Source organism: Scyliorhinus canicula, chromosome 2, assembly GCF_902713615.1.
Source record: "Scyliorhinus canicula chromosome 2, sScyCan1.1, whole genome shotgun sequence".
NCBI classification, from domain to species: Eukaryota; Metazoa; Chordata; class Chondrichthyes; order Carcharhiniformes; family Scyliorhinidae; genus Scyliorhinus; species Scyliorhinus canicula.
The window spans coordinates 172088101-172104961 of NC_052147.1; the positions used below are offsets into that span (position 1 = coordinate 172088101).

Sequence of the window (16861 nt, forward strand, 5' to 3'; positions counted from 1 at the left end):
GGGACATTGTCCCTTCTGCCAGCCATGGGTAAGGTGCGGCATCACACGCTGCAGTAGAGGATCCTTGGCCGTTTCCTCACGAATTTAGACCACCCGTTAGTCAGAGTCTGGGAGGTTGGTGGCACACAATTGCACTTGCGCTTCTATGTGGCAGATGAAGTCACCTTGTTCACACGGTGTGGTGTTGGACCGGGGTAGGGCATCTGCAATGATCAGCTCTTTGCCTGGCGTGTAGACAAGTTCGAAGTCATAGCGGCGGAGTCGAAGAAGAATTTGCTGTAACCGAGGTGTCATGTCATTCAAATCCTTCTGGATTATGTGGACTAGAGGACTGTGGTCCGTTTCCACCGTGAATTTCGGCAGGCCATAAACGTCGTCATGAAACGTGACTATTCCTGTCAGGAGACCCAGACACTCCTTTTCGATCTGGGCATACCGTTGCTCAGTGGGCGTCATGGCCCTGGAGGCATATGCCACTGGAGCCCAGGACGAGGAGTCGTCTTGCTGGAGGAGCACCGCCCCAATGCTGTCCTGGCTTGCATCAGTTGATATCTTGGTTTCCTTGGTTGGGGCAAAGCACGTTAGAACTGGGCCTGTGGTGAGCTTTGCCTTCAGCTCACTCCATTCCGCTTCATGTGTGGGCAGCCAACGGAATTCCGTTGACTTCTTGACGAGATGGCGGAGGGCCGTGGTGTGGGATGCCATATTGCGAATGAATTTCCCGAGAAGGTTGACCATCCCGAGGAAGTGGAGGACCACCTTCTTGTCCTCCGGGGTCTTCATGGCATTGATCGCCAAGACCTTGTCGGCATCTGGCCACACACCCTGCTGTGAGATGTGGTCACCGAGAAACTTGATATCCGATTGACCAAATGAGCTCTTGGCCCTGTTGAGCTGGAGACCATGTTCATGAATTCGCTGAAAGGCCTGCTTGAGGCGAGTGATGTGTTCCTGGTGCGTTGTGGACCAGATAATCATGTCGTCCACGTATACTCATACCCCCTCGATGCCCTCCATCATCTGCTCCATGATGCGGTGAAACACTTCGGAGGCAGATCTGATGCCGAAAGGCATGTGGTTGTAGCAGTAGCGACCGAACGGGGTGTTGAACGTGCACAGCTTGCGACTGGACCCGTCCAGCTGTATTTGCCAAAAGCCCCGGGAGGCGTCCAGCTTAGTGAAGAATTTGGCATGAGCAATCTCACTGGTCAACTCTTCACGTTTCGGGATCGGGTAATGCCCCCACATGATGTTGCGGTTTAGATCCTTAGGATCAATGCAAATGCGGAGCTCCCCTGATGGCTTCTTTACGCAGACCATGGAGCTGACCCAGTCTGTTGGCTCTGTGACCTTTCAGATGATGCCCTGGTCCTGGAGGTCCTGTAGTTGCTTTTTCAGGTGATCCTTGAGGGGCGCCGGCACCCAGCGTGGTGCATGAATTACAGGGGTGGTGTTCGGCTTGAGCAGGATTTTATATCGGTATGGGAGCATGCCCATTCCATCAAATACGCTGTGGTACTGCGTGATAATGTCGTCTATGTCGGCTTGCAAATTTCCATCGGGTGAGGCCGTCGGTGGTGACGATGACATGGTATGAACTCGCTGAACCAGGTTCAGGAGCTTGCAGGCGCGAGCACCGAGCAGGGACGCCCTGTCAGGCCTGACGATTTCAAACCGTAATGTTGCCTTGATCGCCTTGTTGGATACCCCTAGTTGATACGAGCAACTGGCAGCTATGGGATTGCCATTGTAGTCAAGGAGCTGGCAGGCCGATGGAAGAATGCTTGGTCGGGCCTGGATGGTGTCGAGGTCGGATTGTGAGATGAGGTTCGCAGACGCGCCGGTGTCCAGTTTAAATCGGATGCGAGCCTTGTTAACTGTGAAGACAGCACACCACTCGTCGTCTGGATCCACACTGAGGATCGAGAGGCGTTGTGCAGGTGTGGTGGAGGCCAGTTCATGTGTGTTTATGATGCCCACCCGATATGGAGACTTGAGGCAGTCAGCATCAGTGTCCGTTGGGCTGTTGGGATCGGAATCTGGCATGCCTTGCTGTATTGAGCGGACACTTCTGCGCCGCAGCTGGGATCGCTGGCTGCTGAGCGGTGGAGCAGATATGCAAAGGGCTGCGTAGTGGCCAAGCTTGCCACACTGGAGACATCGGCGTCCTTTTGCCGGACATTGCCGCTTCAAGTGGGCGGAGCCTGAATTCGGACACATCATGACACTGACGTCAGCGCATTCCGTGCGCCATCGCACATGCGCAGTGCGGTCGGTCGACTTTCGCACCTGCGCAGTCGGGTTGTCGGTCTCGTCGTCCACTCGGTCGTGGCACGCATGCGCAGGGATCCTGGAAAAGCGCCAAAACGGCCACTCTCCTCGATGCTCAGGCCCTGCATCTGTGCGATGGCCTGCACCCTTTCCGCCCCATGGGAGGCCAGCTTTGCAGTTTCTGCCGCCCTGATGTGGGAGTAACAATTCTTGGCATGCTCATGGACAACGCACGTCTCAATAGCGGCAGAGAGGGTCAACTGTTTGATTTTATGGAGCTGCTGCCGCAGGGAGTCGGAGTGGACCCCGAAAACGATCTGAGCTCGGATCATGGAATCAGCCGTTGAGTCATAGTTACATGACTGTGCTAGGATGCGGAGATGGGTCAAGAAGGAGGGAAAAGGTTCATCCTTACCCTGAAGCTTCTGCTGGAAGATGTACCGTTCAAAGTTCTCATTCACCTCAATGTCGCAGTGGCTGTCGAACTTCAGCAGGACTGTTTTGAATTTCGTTTTATCTTCGCCGTCGGCGAACGTAAGGGAATTGTAGATATGGATGGTGTGATCTCCCACAGTGGAGAGGAATAGCGCGATCTTCCTGGCATCCGATGCTGCCTCGAGGTCGGAGGACTTGATGTACAAGAGGAACTTTGGCTTGAAGATTTTCCAGTTGGCGCCGAGATTGCTGGAGATTCGGAGTTGCGGAGGAGGCTGGATGTTTTCCATTTCGCTGGATGGCTGCTTGCTGGTCAATGCTGATTCATTCGACGTAGGTCCATCAAGATTAGGATCACTCTGGTACCATGATGTGTTAGGCAGGTTGGTTCGATGTGGACTGCACTCGATGCAGGGAAGCTAGAAACAGACGTCTAACACTGGAGAAGATCCAACACTGTTTTATTCAACTATAGAACTGCTATACATATTCAGGGTCGACACTACACTGATCTGACTGGTGACCTTGTAGTAGCCTGACCAGACTTAGTAGCTACCGCATGGTGTTTGTACTTGCTAGCTCGTGGACTCTGACTGTCTCAGTAGCTGGGTCCTGAGAGAGCGGGGAACCTAGTGCCCTCTGGCTTTCTAGTGGTAGTGTCCTGTCTGGTGATTGGCTGTACTGTGTTGTATGCTTACTGGTCATCCTATGTGTCAATCACTGCTTGTCTGCATCTCATTATATACATGAGTGGATATTATGACAGGATGAAGATCTACAATTATAGACCCAAGCCCCAACTCCTGAGAGGCCACAGAGCAAGTCATTGGTTGGAGCTGTGGCACTTGATTCAGAAAAGGGAAGAACATTTGAAATTACACATATAGACTTGGCTGAGTATTTTCCCAATGATTTCAATGAGAGGACAGATATTGCTCGTCGGACAACTGCTTCCTACCTTCCCATGCCCTGGTATACCATCCACTTTGCATAGTGGTTGAATTGCTAATAGACTAATTGAATGATGGGGTCTGTACATGGACTTACTGTAGATTAGAAACCTTTAGATATATACATACCTGGGTGCATGACCTGGAGGTAGTATCTGCCAGTTGGATACATGGTTATCGAGACTGTAAAACTCTGGACTGTGCTGTCAGTATGGATGTGGACTGTGCTGTCAGAATGAGTGCTCGAGTAAACTCTTCTGTTACAGATTCTGCAATTATCAACGCCCTTCTTTTTTTCCTTTATTATTTCATGGGATATGTGCAATGCTGACTGGAACAGCATTTGTTGTCCATACCTAATGGCCCTTGACTGAATGACTTGGTCATTTCAGGGGGCAGTTAAGAGTAAACCACATTACTGTGGCCTTGAAGTCACATGTATACCAGGCCAGGTACAGATGGTAGATTTCCTTCCCGACCAAATGGGTTTTTAACAGCAATCAATAATAGTCTTCATGGCAAGCATCACTTTATATTCCAGATTTATTGATTGAATTTAAATTACACCAGCTGCGTTGCTGGGATTGAACCTCAGTCCCCAGAGCATTAGCCTGCACCTCTGGAAAACTGGTCCAGGGATATTACCAGTATACTACCATCTCCCCTAGATTTCCCCATAAGTATTTATCGCAATCCGTGTTGACACAATCCGTGTTGACATAATCCGTACCACGGTAAGTATTGACAGTCTGTACCCCCACATGATTTGACACAGCCTGTACCCCCACATGCATTGACACACTCCATACCCCGACATGTATTGACACAGTCTATACCCATACATTTATTAACACAGTCATTTCCCCTACAAGTATTGACACAGTCCATTCCCCTACATGTATTGGCAGTCTGTACCCCCACAAGTATTGACACAGTCTTTACCCCGACATGTATAGACACAGTCCGTACCCATGCATTTATTAACACAGTCTGTACCCGCACATTTATTAACACAGTCCTTCCTCTACAAGTATAGACACAGCCGGTATCCGTACATTTAATAACACACTCCATACCCCTACATTTATTAACACACTCCATACCCCTACATATGTTGACACAGTCTTACCCCTACATTTATTAACACACTCCATACTCCTACATATATTGACACGGTCCTTACCCCCACATGTATTAACACACTCCATACCCCCACATGCATTGACACAGTCCGTACCCCTACATGTATTGACAGTCCATACCCCCAAAAGTATTGACACAGTCTGTATCCCCACAAATATTGACACAGTCCATACCCTCACATGTATTGACACAGCTGTACCGCCACAAATATTGACACAGTCCGTACTCCGACATGTATTGACACAGTCCGTACCCCCACAAATATTGACACAGTCCATACTCCTACATGTATTGACACAGCCTGTACCCCCACATGTATTGACACAGTCCGTACTCCTACATGTATTGACACAGCCTGTACCCCAACAAATATTGACACAGTCCATACTCCTACATGTATTGACACAGCCTGTACCCCTACAAATATTGACACAGTCCGTACTCCTACATGTATTGACACAGCCTGTACTTCCACATGTATTGACACAGTCTGCACCCTCACATGTATTGACACAGTCCATCCCCCTACTTGTATCGACAGCCTGTACCCCACATGTATTGACACAGTCCGTACTCCGACATGTATTGACACAGCCTGTACCCCCACTTGTATTGACACAGCCTGTACCCCCACATGTATTGACACAGCCTGTACCCCCACATGTATTGACACAGTCTGTACCCCCACATGTATTGACACAGCCTGTACCCCCACATGTATTGACACAGTCTGTACCCCCACATGTATTGAAAGAGTCTGTACCCTCACATGTATTGACACAGTCCGTACCCTTACATATATTGACAGTCTGTACCCCACATGCATTGACACCATCCATACCTCCACAAATATTGACACAGCCTGTACCCCCACATGCATTGACACAGTCCGTACCCCTACATGTATTGACAGTCTGTACCCGTACAAGTATTGACACAGTCTGTACCTCCACAAATATTGACACAGTCCGTACCCCTACATGTATTGACACAGTCCGTACCCCCACATGTATTGACACAGTCTGTACCTTTACATGTATTGACACATACTGTACCCCTACATGTATTGACACAGTCTGTACCCCAACATGTATAGACAGTCTGTACCCCAACATGTATTGACAGTCTGTACCCCAACATGTATTGACACGGTCTGTACCCCTACATGTATTGACAGTCTGTACCCCAACATGTATTGACACAGTCTGTACGTTTACATGTATTGACACAGTCTGTACCCCTACATGTGTTGACAGAGTCTGTACCACTAAATGTATTGACACAGTCTGTACCCCAACATGTATTGACACGGTCTGTACCCCTACATGTATTGACACAGTCTGTACCCCTGCATGTGTTGACACAGTCTGTACCTCTAAATGTATTGACACAGTCTGTACCCCTACATGCATTGACACAGTCCGTACCCCCACAAGTATTGACACCATCCATACCCCCACAAGTATTGACACCATGGGCAGCACGGTAGCACAAGTGGCTAGCACTGTGGCTTCACAGCGCCAGGGTCCCAGGTAGATTCCCCGCTAGGACACTGTCTGTGCGGAGTCTGCACGTTCTTCCTGTGTCTGCGTGGGTTTCCTCTGGGTGCTCCAGTTTCCTCCCCCAGTCCAAAGCGTGGATTGGCCATGCTAAATTGCCCTTAGTGTCCAAAAAGGTTAGAGGGGTTATTGGGTTACAGGGATAGGCAGGAAGTGAGGGCTTAAGTGGGTCGGTGCAGACTCCATGGGCTGAATGGCCTCCTTCTGTACTGTATGTTCTATGCTCTATGTTCAACCATACCGTCACATGTATTGACACAGTCTGTACCCCTACATGTATTGACACAGTCCATACCCCTACAAATATTGACACCATCAGTACCCCCACAAGTATTGATACAGTCCCTACCCCTACATGGATTGATGCAGTCCAGACCCCTACATGCATTGACACAGTCCCTTCCCCTACATGTATTGAAACAGTCCATACCCCTACATGCATTGACAGCGTCCGTATGTCTACATGCATTGACACAGTCCCTACCCCTACATGTATTGAAACAGTCCATACCCCTACATGCATTGACAGCGTCCGTATGTCTACATGCATTGACACAGTCCCTACCCCTACATGTATTGAAACAGTCCATACCCCTACATGCATTGACAGCGTCCGTATGTCTACATGCATTGACACAGTCCCTACCCCTACATGTATTGAAACAGTCCATACCCCTACATGCATTGACAGCGTCCGTATGTCTACATGCATTGACACAGTCCCTACCCCTACATGTATTGAAACAATCCGTACTGCCACAAATGTTGATACAATCCGTACCCTCACAAATTTCGATACACATCCACTGCTCTTGCAAATATCAATAGATTTCCAAAGATTGTTTGATCTAATCTACAAAAAAAGGTCCCCAATTATCTGAAGAAAGAAGTGCCATTGCAGCAAAATGTGTTCAGATTTGCAATAACAAATAATCGGCTAATAATTCAATAAATATAAAAACTTGACACTTGAAAATGTTAGTGTAGAAATGAGAAGTCTCAAGATACTGTGCTTGTGGTAGATGGCTAGGTGGATGACGCAAGGATTTCTCGGTCCCCCTTTTGGCACCGAGGTTTTCGGGAAACCCAGCTTGCAATCCTACGCTCTAGTGAAACCGTTGTTACTCCTTGCATTTGTAACCCCTTTCCTAGTTGAATGTGGACTGACGATTTTTTGGATTTAATGCCTGTTTATCCATGACTCTTAAGTTTACAGAAGTGTCTGATGTATTCTCAGCAATTTTACTGTTCAAAGTGGTCAGTTAAAAAGAATATAACAAATGTAGCAAACTGAAAATGTTTTTGTTCAGTTGCTTGATCAGAATATTTCTTTATTGGCTTGTTGGGCAGCATGGTGGCACAGTGGTTAAAACTGCTGCTTCTTAGTGACAGGGACCCAGATTAGATTTCAGCCTCGGGTCACTGTCTGTGTGGAGTTTGCAGTTTCTCCCCATATCTGTGTGGGTTTCCTCTGGGTGCAGGTTAGGTGGATTGGCTAAATTTCCTCTTAGTGCAGAAAGGTTAGGTGGGGATAGGGAGGTGGAAGTAAGCCTAGATAGGGTCAGTGGAGACTCAATGGGGCGAGTGGCCTCCTTTTGCCCTGTAGAGATTCAATGGATATCTATGATAAGAATATGTATTAACTGTGAAGTGTTTCTACCAGGAACGGATACGGAAGATGGTTAAAATCTTCTCTGTTATCATTCCTTTGTGCTGTTACACACCCTTTGCTAACCTTTTAAATAAGTTTGTTATGAATCAATGCAGGGATGATCAAGGTTGGGAAGTGGAGTCCTCTGCCCCTGAATTATCTCACTGAAGAACCAGATGCAACAGTAGCTGACATGTTACAAGATGTCCATCATGTTGTGACACTGAAAATCCAATTACAAAGGTGGGTGCTTTGTGAACATCTGTCATTTACCATGGTCAGTGGCACAACGTGAAATTATTTTACAAAGATTTGAGGATTCAATTAATTTTCCTGTTTTTTATGGCCCATCCCTAAAAGGAAAGAGACAGCTGGGTGGAGATAAGTTCACCACCATAAAATGAGAGGGTTTAGAAGACAAAAGTGTGTCGCAACTTGGCAGCTTGTGCCTGTCCATAGTGCCCCAGGCTGGTTTTGTAAGCTGTACCAGACTGTGGAAGAAATATTTGCTCTGCATCTCTGGGCCAACAGCTTGGTGTGGCTGCGGATTTGTTGTCTTTTCAAAAATCCTTTCTGTTTTGCTTTTCACAGCTGCGCAAAGTTTGAGGACCTTCCGGCAGAGCAGTGGAATCACGCCACCGTCAGGAATGCACTGAAGGAGCTGCTCAAAGAGATGAACCAGAGTACGCTGGCCAAAGAATGCCCTCTCTCCCAGGTTGAAATTCCACTTTCTACCATGGATAGATTTTTCATTCATACTAATTAATGCTAATAATTCATATCCAAACACAAAAGACTGTGACCATTGGAAACACTCAGCAAGTTAGGCAGCATCTGTGGTCAAAGAAACAGAGCTAACGTTTCAACTCACTGATTCAGCGGAAGTGGGAGATGTTAGAGATGAACAGCTTATAAGTGAATACAGTCCGGGGAAAAGCAGCAGAAAAAGAACAACAGGGATATGTCCATGATGGGCAGAGGGCAGGAGTGATTAAATGGAGGAATGGGGCGATTAAAAAAAATATTCATTCATGGGAGGTGGGCATCACTGGCTAGGCCAGCAATTATTGCCCATCCCTAATTGCCCTTGAGAAGATGGTGTGAGCTGTCTCCTTGAACCCTGCAGGCCATGTGATGTAGATTCACCCATAGTGCCTTTAGGGAATGTGTCCCAGGACTTTGAACTAGCGATTGTGAAGGAACGGTCATATATTTCCCAATCAGGTTGATGAGTGGCTTGGAGGAGAATTTCCAGGTGGTGGGGTTCCCATGTGTCTGCTGCTCTTGTCCTTCTAGATGGTAGTGGTCGTGGGTTTGGAAAATGTTGTCTAAGTGTGTGGTGACTTCATGGAGTGCATCTTGCAAATGTTCTTACTGTGCGTCAGTGGCGGAGGGAGTAACTGTTTGTGGATGAGGTGCCAACAAGCATGCTGCTTTGTCCTGGCTAGTGTCAAGCTTCTTGAGCGTTGTTGGAGCTACACTCATGCTGGTGTGGGGAGAGTATTCCATCAAGCTCCTGACCTGTGTCTTCTAGATGGTGGACAGGCTTTGGGGAGTCAGGAGGTGAGTTATTTGCTGCAGGATTCCTCTGACCTGATCTGGTAACCACAGCATTCACATGGCGAGTTCAGTTGGACTTCTGGTCAAGCCCCAAGGATGTTGATAATGGGGGGATTCGGCAATGGTAATGCCATTGAATGTCAAGCAACGATGGTTACACTCTTTCTTGTTGGAGATGGTCATTGCCTGGCACTTGTATGGCGTAAATGTTACTTGCCACTTGTTACTTGTTACTTGCCACTTGTCAGCCCACGCCTGGATAGTGTCCAAGTCTTGTTGCATTTGGACACGGACTGCTTCAGTATCTGGGGAGTATAGAAACAAAAGATAAGTCTAGAAGATGCGGTATATTTGTAACAACAGCTTTTGCAATATTATTTACCTAGAATGTGCTTTTCATTCTGCCTGTTTCAGTGGCAGTGTTTTAATCAGAAAATTCCAGGTAGAACGTACTGCTGGAATTTTATCATTGGATGAAAAATCCACTCGGAAGGGGTGGAATGTATGATAGATGAAGGGGATCTCGCTTGCAGGCTGGATATCTGGTGAGAATTCCGCTTCATTTTTTTTCAGGAAAGCCTGTCACATTAAGTGCCAATCAGGCCCTTAACTGGGCAACAACAGGTTCCCCCTGGGATCAAGGACCCCGAAGACACAAGTCATGCCGCCGAGAGTGGCTTCTGCCCGTACAGCACCTACCTGAGAGTTCGGATTGTTGAGTGACCCAGGCACAGGTGATAGTGGGAGGGGAGTTTTGGCGTGGGAATTGCAGGGAAAGGGGGAGGGTGCTGGCACCAAGGGCAGTGGGTGCCGGGTCCATTGATCAGGTGCCTTTGAGGAGGGGACACACCCTCCCCCACCCACCTTGGAATCTCAAAAGCAACTCTGACAGGGTTTCCTTTCGGGCTTCCCGAGTGACGAGTCCCCTGCCTGCATCTGGGTGAATACCAGCGGTGGCAGGTTGAAGCCTGAAGAGGGCATTAATTGCCCACTTATGGGTCTTAATTGTTGGTAGGGCAGGAAGGTCATCCATGAGGCATCCAATCGTGGACTTAATCGGGACAGAGGCAGGAAAGTGGAGGGGTCCTCACCAGCCACCCTACTGCCTGATTAAATGCCCCTCACCACCAAACCCGCCACGAGGGAGGGCATTGAATTCCACCAAAAGAATTGATTCTGAATGGAGAAATAAGTAGGTAATTCCATTTGTAAATCACCCATGTAATTTCCAAAGTCTTCAAGATATTAACATGGAAATACAGGGTAGATAAAGATAAACTGTTTCCACTGGTTGGAGATTCTAGAACCAGGGGGCATTGACTAAAAAATAGGGCCAGACCATTCTGGAGAGATGTTAGGAGGCACTTTTACACACAAAAAGGTTTGGAACTCTCTTCCACAAACAGCAACTGATGCTAGGTCAGTTGTTCAGTTTAAATCTGAGATAGATACATTTTTGTTCAGTAAAGGTATTAAGGGATATGGGCCCAAGTCAGGTATATGGAGTTAGGCCACAGATCAGCCATGATCTCATTGAATGGTGGAGCAGGTTCGAGGGGCTGAATGGCCTACCCTTGTTCCTGTGTTACTGTTAGGAAAGCTAGTTTGATCAGTTGATGATTCAGCAACATTGAAACCCTGTTAATAAGGAAATCAATGATCATCTCCCGCTGTTATTTAGTATTTTCATAATCTCTTTAACACCAAAGATGATTCTCGACTTTCAAGTGGAGCTCATTGTAGCTAAGCAGTGATTTAACTTGATCCTGATGCATCTCCGATGGCTTTCTAACTTAGAGTGGGCCAGCTACAGAACTAGCATCACCATGGCAAAATTACTGTGTGACAGGTTCTGTAAAGGTTTATACTGTAGATCAACAGCAAAGGCAACTCAGGATTTGAGATATGGGGCGAAATTCTCTGCAGACCGTCGTAACGCCGATTTCCGGCGAGCAAAATTGGAGTAGATGACTCCGGCGTGGGGGCCTTCTTTTAGGCGGCGATTCTCCGTTCCCGGAGGGGCCAGCAGCGGACTGACGCGATACGCGTCAGTTTCACCAGCTGCGGAAGTGGTGAGACCCGGCGTTTTTTTTGGGGGGGGGGGGGGGAGAGAGAGACAGACCGGCAGTGGGGGGGGGGGGGGGAGGAGGAGGAGAGAGACAGACCGGCATTGGGGGGGGGGGGGGGGGGGGGAGGAGGAGGAGAGAGACAGACCGGCATTTTGGGGGGGGGGGAGAGAGAGCGACAGACCGGCATTTGGGGGGGGGGGGGGGAGGAGGAGGAGAGAGACAGACCGGCATTTTGGGGGGGGGGGAGGAGGAGAGAGACAGATCGGCATTGGGGGGGGAGGAGGAGGAGAGCGACAGACCGGCATTGGGGGGGGAGGAGGAGGAGAGAGACAGACGGCATTTTTGGGGGGGGGGGGGGAGAGAGAGCGACAGACCGGCATTTGGGGGGGGGGGGGGGGGGGGGGGGGGGGGGAGGAGGAGAGAGACAGACCGGCATTTTGGGGGGGGGGGGAGGAGGAGAGAGACAGATCGGCATTTGGTGGGGGGGGGGAGGAGAGAGACAGACCCGGCATTTTGGGGGGGGGAGGGAGGAGAGAGACAGACCCGGCATTTGGGGGGGGGAGAGAGAGAGAGACAGACCGGCATTTGGGGGGGGGGGGGGGGGAGGGAGACAGACCCGGCATTTGGGGGGGGGGGGGGTTCCGGCATTTGGGGGGGGGTTGCGGCATGGGGGGGGGTTGCGGCATGGCGGGGGGGGTTTGGGGGCAGCGGCGTGCAGAGAGGGGGGGTGACGGATGCCCGGGGCCAACGCACCGACGCCCCCCCCCTCTGTACGCCGCTGTCCCTACCCCAACGCCCTCCAACGCCCCTACCCCCCTCCCCACCACCCCTACCCCCCTCCCCACCACCCCTACACCCCTCCCCACCACCCCTACCCCCCTCCAACGCCGCCCCCCCATCTCTCGCAACGCCGCAACCCCCCACCCTCAACGCCGCAACCCCCACTCATCGCCGCAACCCCCCCTCTCAACGCCGGGTCCCCCCCCCTCTCAACGCCGGGTCCCCCCACTCTCAACGCCGCGTCCCCCCCCCCCCCTCAACGCCGGTACCCACACCCCGTCCCCCTCCCTCTGAAGGCCGGTACCCACACACCCCCTCCCACTGAAGGCCGGTACCCACACCCGCCCCTCTCTCCTCCTCCCCCCCTTCCTTCCTCCTCCCCCCCTTCCTTCCTCCTCCCCCCCTTCCATCCTCCCCCCCTTCCTTCCTCCCCCCTTCCTTCCTCCCCCCCTTCCTTCCTCCTCCCCCCCTTCCTTCCTCCGTTAGTGGGGGGGGGTGGGGGTGCGGCGTTAGTGGGGGGTGGGGGTGCGGCGTTGGAGGGGGGGTAGGGGTGGTGAAGGGGGTAGGGGTGGTGAGGGGGGGTTGGGGTAGGGGCAGCGGCGTGCAGAGGAGGGGGGCGACGGATGGCCGGGGCCAACGCACCGTCGCCCCCCCTCTGCACACAGCTGCCCCTACCCCAACCCCCTCCCCTCACCACCCCTACCCCCTTCACCACCCCTACCCCCCTCCAACGCCGCACCCCCCCACCCCCCTCCAACGCCGCACCCCCCCACCCCCCACTAACGCCGCACCCCCCCCCACTAACGGAGGAAGGACGGGGGGGAGGAGGAAGGAGGGGGGACGGAGGAAGGAAGGGGGAGGAGGAAGGAAGGGGAGAGGAGGAAGAAGGGAGGGAGGAGGAAGGAAGGGGGGGAGGAGGAGAGAGGGTGGGTGTGGGTACCGGCCTTCAGAGGGAGGGGGACGGGGTGTGGGTACCGGCGTCGAGGGGGGGGGGACTCGGCGTTGAGGGGGGGGGTTGCGGCGATGAGGGGGGGTTGCGGTGTTGGGGGGGGGAACCCGGCGTTGAGAGGGGGGGGTTGCGGCGATGAGGGGGGGTTGCGGCGTTGAGGGTGGGGGGTTGCGGCATTGCGAGAGATGGGGGCGGCGTTGGAGGGGGTAGGGGTGGTGGGGAGGGGTGTAGGGGTGGTGGGGAGGGGGTTAGGGGCGTTGGAGGGAGGTAGGGGTGGTGAGGGGGGGTGGTTGGGGTAGGGGGCAGCGGCGTACAGAGGGGGGGGGGCGATGGTGCGTTGGCCCCGGGCATCCGTCGCCCCCCCTCTCTGCACGCTGCTGCCCCCAAACCCCCCCCGATGCCGCAACCCCCCCGATGCCGCAACCCCCCCCCGATGCCGCAACCCCCCCCGATGCCACATCCCACCCCCCCGATGCCGCAACCCACCCCACCCCCCCCGATGCCGCAACCCCCCCGATGCCGCAACCCCCCCCGATGCCGCAACCCCCCCCCGATGCCGCAACCCCCCCCCGATGCCGCAACCCCCCCGATGCCGCAACCCCCCCGATGCCGCAACCCCCCCCGATGCCGCAACCCCCCCCGATGCCGCAACCCCCTCCCGATGCCGCAACCCCCAGAAGCAGACAGCAGTAAAGGCAGTAGCAGACAGTAGACGGGGGAAGCAGACAGTAGTAAAGGCAGTAGCAGACAGTAGACGAGGGAAGCAGACAGCAGTAAAGGCAGTAGCAGACAGTAGACGAGGGAAGCAGACAGCAGTAAATGCAGTAGCAGGCGGGGAAGCAGACAGTAGTAATGGCAGTAGCAGACAGTAGGCAGGGGGAAGCAGACAGCAGTAAAGGGAATAGCAGACAGTAGACGGGGGAAGCACACAGCAGAAAAGGCAGTAGCAGACAGTAGGTGGGGAAGCAGACAGTAGTAAAGGCAGTAGCAGACAGTAGGTGGGGAAGCAGACAGTAGTAAAGGCAGTAGCAGACAGTAGGTGGGGAAGCAGACAGCAGTAAAGGCAGTAGCAGACAGTAGGTGGGGAAGCAGACAGTAGTAAAGGCAGTAGCAGACAGTAGACGAGGTAAGCAGACAGCAGTAAAGGCAGTAGCAGACAGTAGACGAGGTAAGCAGACAGTAGTAATGGCAGTAGCAGACAGTAGACGAGGGAAGCAGACAACAGTAAAGGCAGTAGCAGACAGTAGACGGTTGAAGCAGACAGCAGTAAAGGCAGTAGCAGGCAGTAGGCGGGGGAAGCAAACAGTAGTAAAGGCAGTAGCAGACAGTAGGTGGGGAAGCAGACAGTAGTAAAGGCAGTAGCAGACAGGCTGGGAAGCAGACAGTAGTAAAGGCAGTAGCAGACAGTAGACGAGGGAAGCAGACAGCAGTAAAGGCAGTAGCAGACAGTAGGTGGGGAAGCAGACAGCAGTAAAGGCAGTAGCAGACAGTAGACGAGGGAAGCAGACAGTAGTAAAGGCAGTAGCAGACAATAGGTGGGGAAGCAGACAGCAGTAAAGGCAGTAGCAGACAGTAGACGGGGGAAGCAGACAGTAGTAAAGGCAGTAGCAGACAGTAGATGAGGGAAGCAGACAGCAGTAAAGGCAGCAGCAGACAGTAGGTGGGGAAGCAGACAGTAGTAAAGGCAGTAGCAGACAGTAGTAAAGGCAGTAGCAGACAGTAGACGGCCAAGCAGACAGTAGTAAAGGCAGTAGTAGACAGTAGGTGGGGAAGCAGACAGTAGTAAAGGCAGTAGCAGACAGTAGGTGGGGAAGCAGACAGTAGTAAAGGCAGTAGCAGACAGTAGGTGGGGAAGCAGACAGTAGTAAAGGCAGTAGTAGACTCGGAAGCAGACAGCAGTAATGGCAGTAGTAGACGGTTGAAGCAGACAGTAGTAAAGGCAGTGGCAGACAGTAGACGAGGGAAGCAGACAGCAGTAAAGGCAGCAGTAGACGGTTGAAGCAGACAGGAGTAAAGGCAGTAGCAGACAGGCTGGGAAGCAGACAGTAGTAAAGGCAGTAGCAGACAGTAGACGAGGGAAGCAGACAGCAGTAAAGGCAGTAGCAGACAGTAGTAAAGGCAGTAGCAGACAGTAGACGGCAGAGCAGACAGTAGTAAAGGCAGTAGCAGACAGCAGTAATGGCAGTAGCAGACAGTAGACGGGGAAGCAGACAACAGTAAAGGCAGTAGCAGACAGTAGTAAAGGCAGTAGCAGACAGCAGTAATGGCAGTAGCAGACAGTAGGTGGGGAAGCAGACAGCAGTAAAGGCAGTAGTAGACAGTAGGTGGGGAAGCAGACAGTAGTAAAGGCAGTAGCAGACAGTAGGTGGGGAAGCAGACAGTAGTAAAGGCAGTAGCAGACATTAGGCGGGGAAGCAGACAGTAGTAAAGGCAGTAGCAGACAGTAGACATGGGAAGCAGACAGCAGTAAAGGCAACAGTAGACGGTTGAAGCAGACAGTAGTAAAGGCAGTAGCAGACAGTAGGTGGGGAAGCAGACAGTAGTAAAGGCAGTAGCAGACAGTATACGGGGAAGCAGACAGCAGTAAAGGCAGTAGCAGACAGGCAGGGAAGCAGACAGCAGTAAAGGCAGTAGCAGACAGTAGACGGGGGAAGCAGACAGTAGTAATGGCAGTAGCAGACAGGCAGGGAAGCAGACAGTAGTAAAGGCAGTAGCAGACAGTAGGCGGTGGAAGCAGACAGCAGTAATGGCAGTAGCAGACAGTAGGCGGTGGAAGCAGACAGCAGTAATGGCAGTAGCAGACAGTAGGCGGTGGAAGCAGACAGCAGTAATGGCAGTAGCAGACAGTATACGGGGAAGCAGACAGTAGTAAAGGCAGTAGCAGACAGTATACGGGGAAGCAGACAGTAGTAAAGGCAGTAGCAGACAGCAGTAATGGCAGTAGCAGACAGTAGGCGGTGGAAGCAGACAGTAGTAAAGGCAGTAGCAGACATTAGGCGGTGGAAGCAGACAGCAGTAATGGCAGTAGCAGACAGTATACGGGGAAGCAGACAGTAGTAAAGGCAGTAGCAGACAGTAGACGGGGGAAGCAGACAGTAGTAAAGGCAGTAGCAGACAGTAGGCGGTGGAAGCAGACAGTAGTAAAGGCAGTAGCAGACAGTAGGCGGGGGAAGCAGACAGCAGTAAAGGCAGTAGCAGACAGTATACGGGGAAGCAGACAGTAGTAAAGGCAGTAGCAGACAGCAGTAATAGCAGTAGCAGACAGTAGACGGGGGAAGCAGACAGTAGTAAAGGCAGTAGCAGACAGTAGGCGGTGGAAGCAGACAGTAGTAAAGGCAGTAGCAGACAGTAGACGGGGAGGCAGAGAGTAGTAAAGGCAGTAGCAGACAGTATACGGGGAAGCAGACAGTAGTAAAGGCAGTAGCAGACAGCAGTAATGGCAGTAGCAGACAGTATACGGGGAAGCAGACAGTAGTAAAGGCAGTAGCAGACAG

At 51.9% G+C, this 16861-nt stretch overlaps 1 protein-coding gene across 10 annotated transcripts in view; it reads left to right on the forward strand.

Annotated features, from left to right (window-relative positions):
• The window catches only part of satb2 (SATB homeobox 2), a 248877-nt gene that overhangs the window by 45378 nt on the left and 186638 nt on the right, over positions 1–16861 (forward strand). For all 10 annotated transcript variants that reach the window (XM_038789071.1, XM_038789068.1, XM_038789064.1 and 7 more), the window contains 2 exons: positions 8126–8252; positions 8601–8724. In XM_038789071.1, the coding sequence (XP_038644999.1) occupies positions 8128–8252; positions 8601–8724 (249 nt within the window). In that variant the 5' untranslated portion in view covers positions 8126–8127. The remainder of the gene's footprint in view (positions 1–8125; positions 8253–8600; positions 8725–16861) is intronic.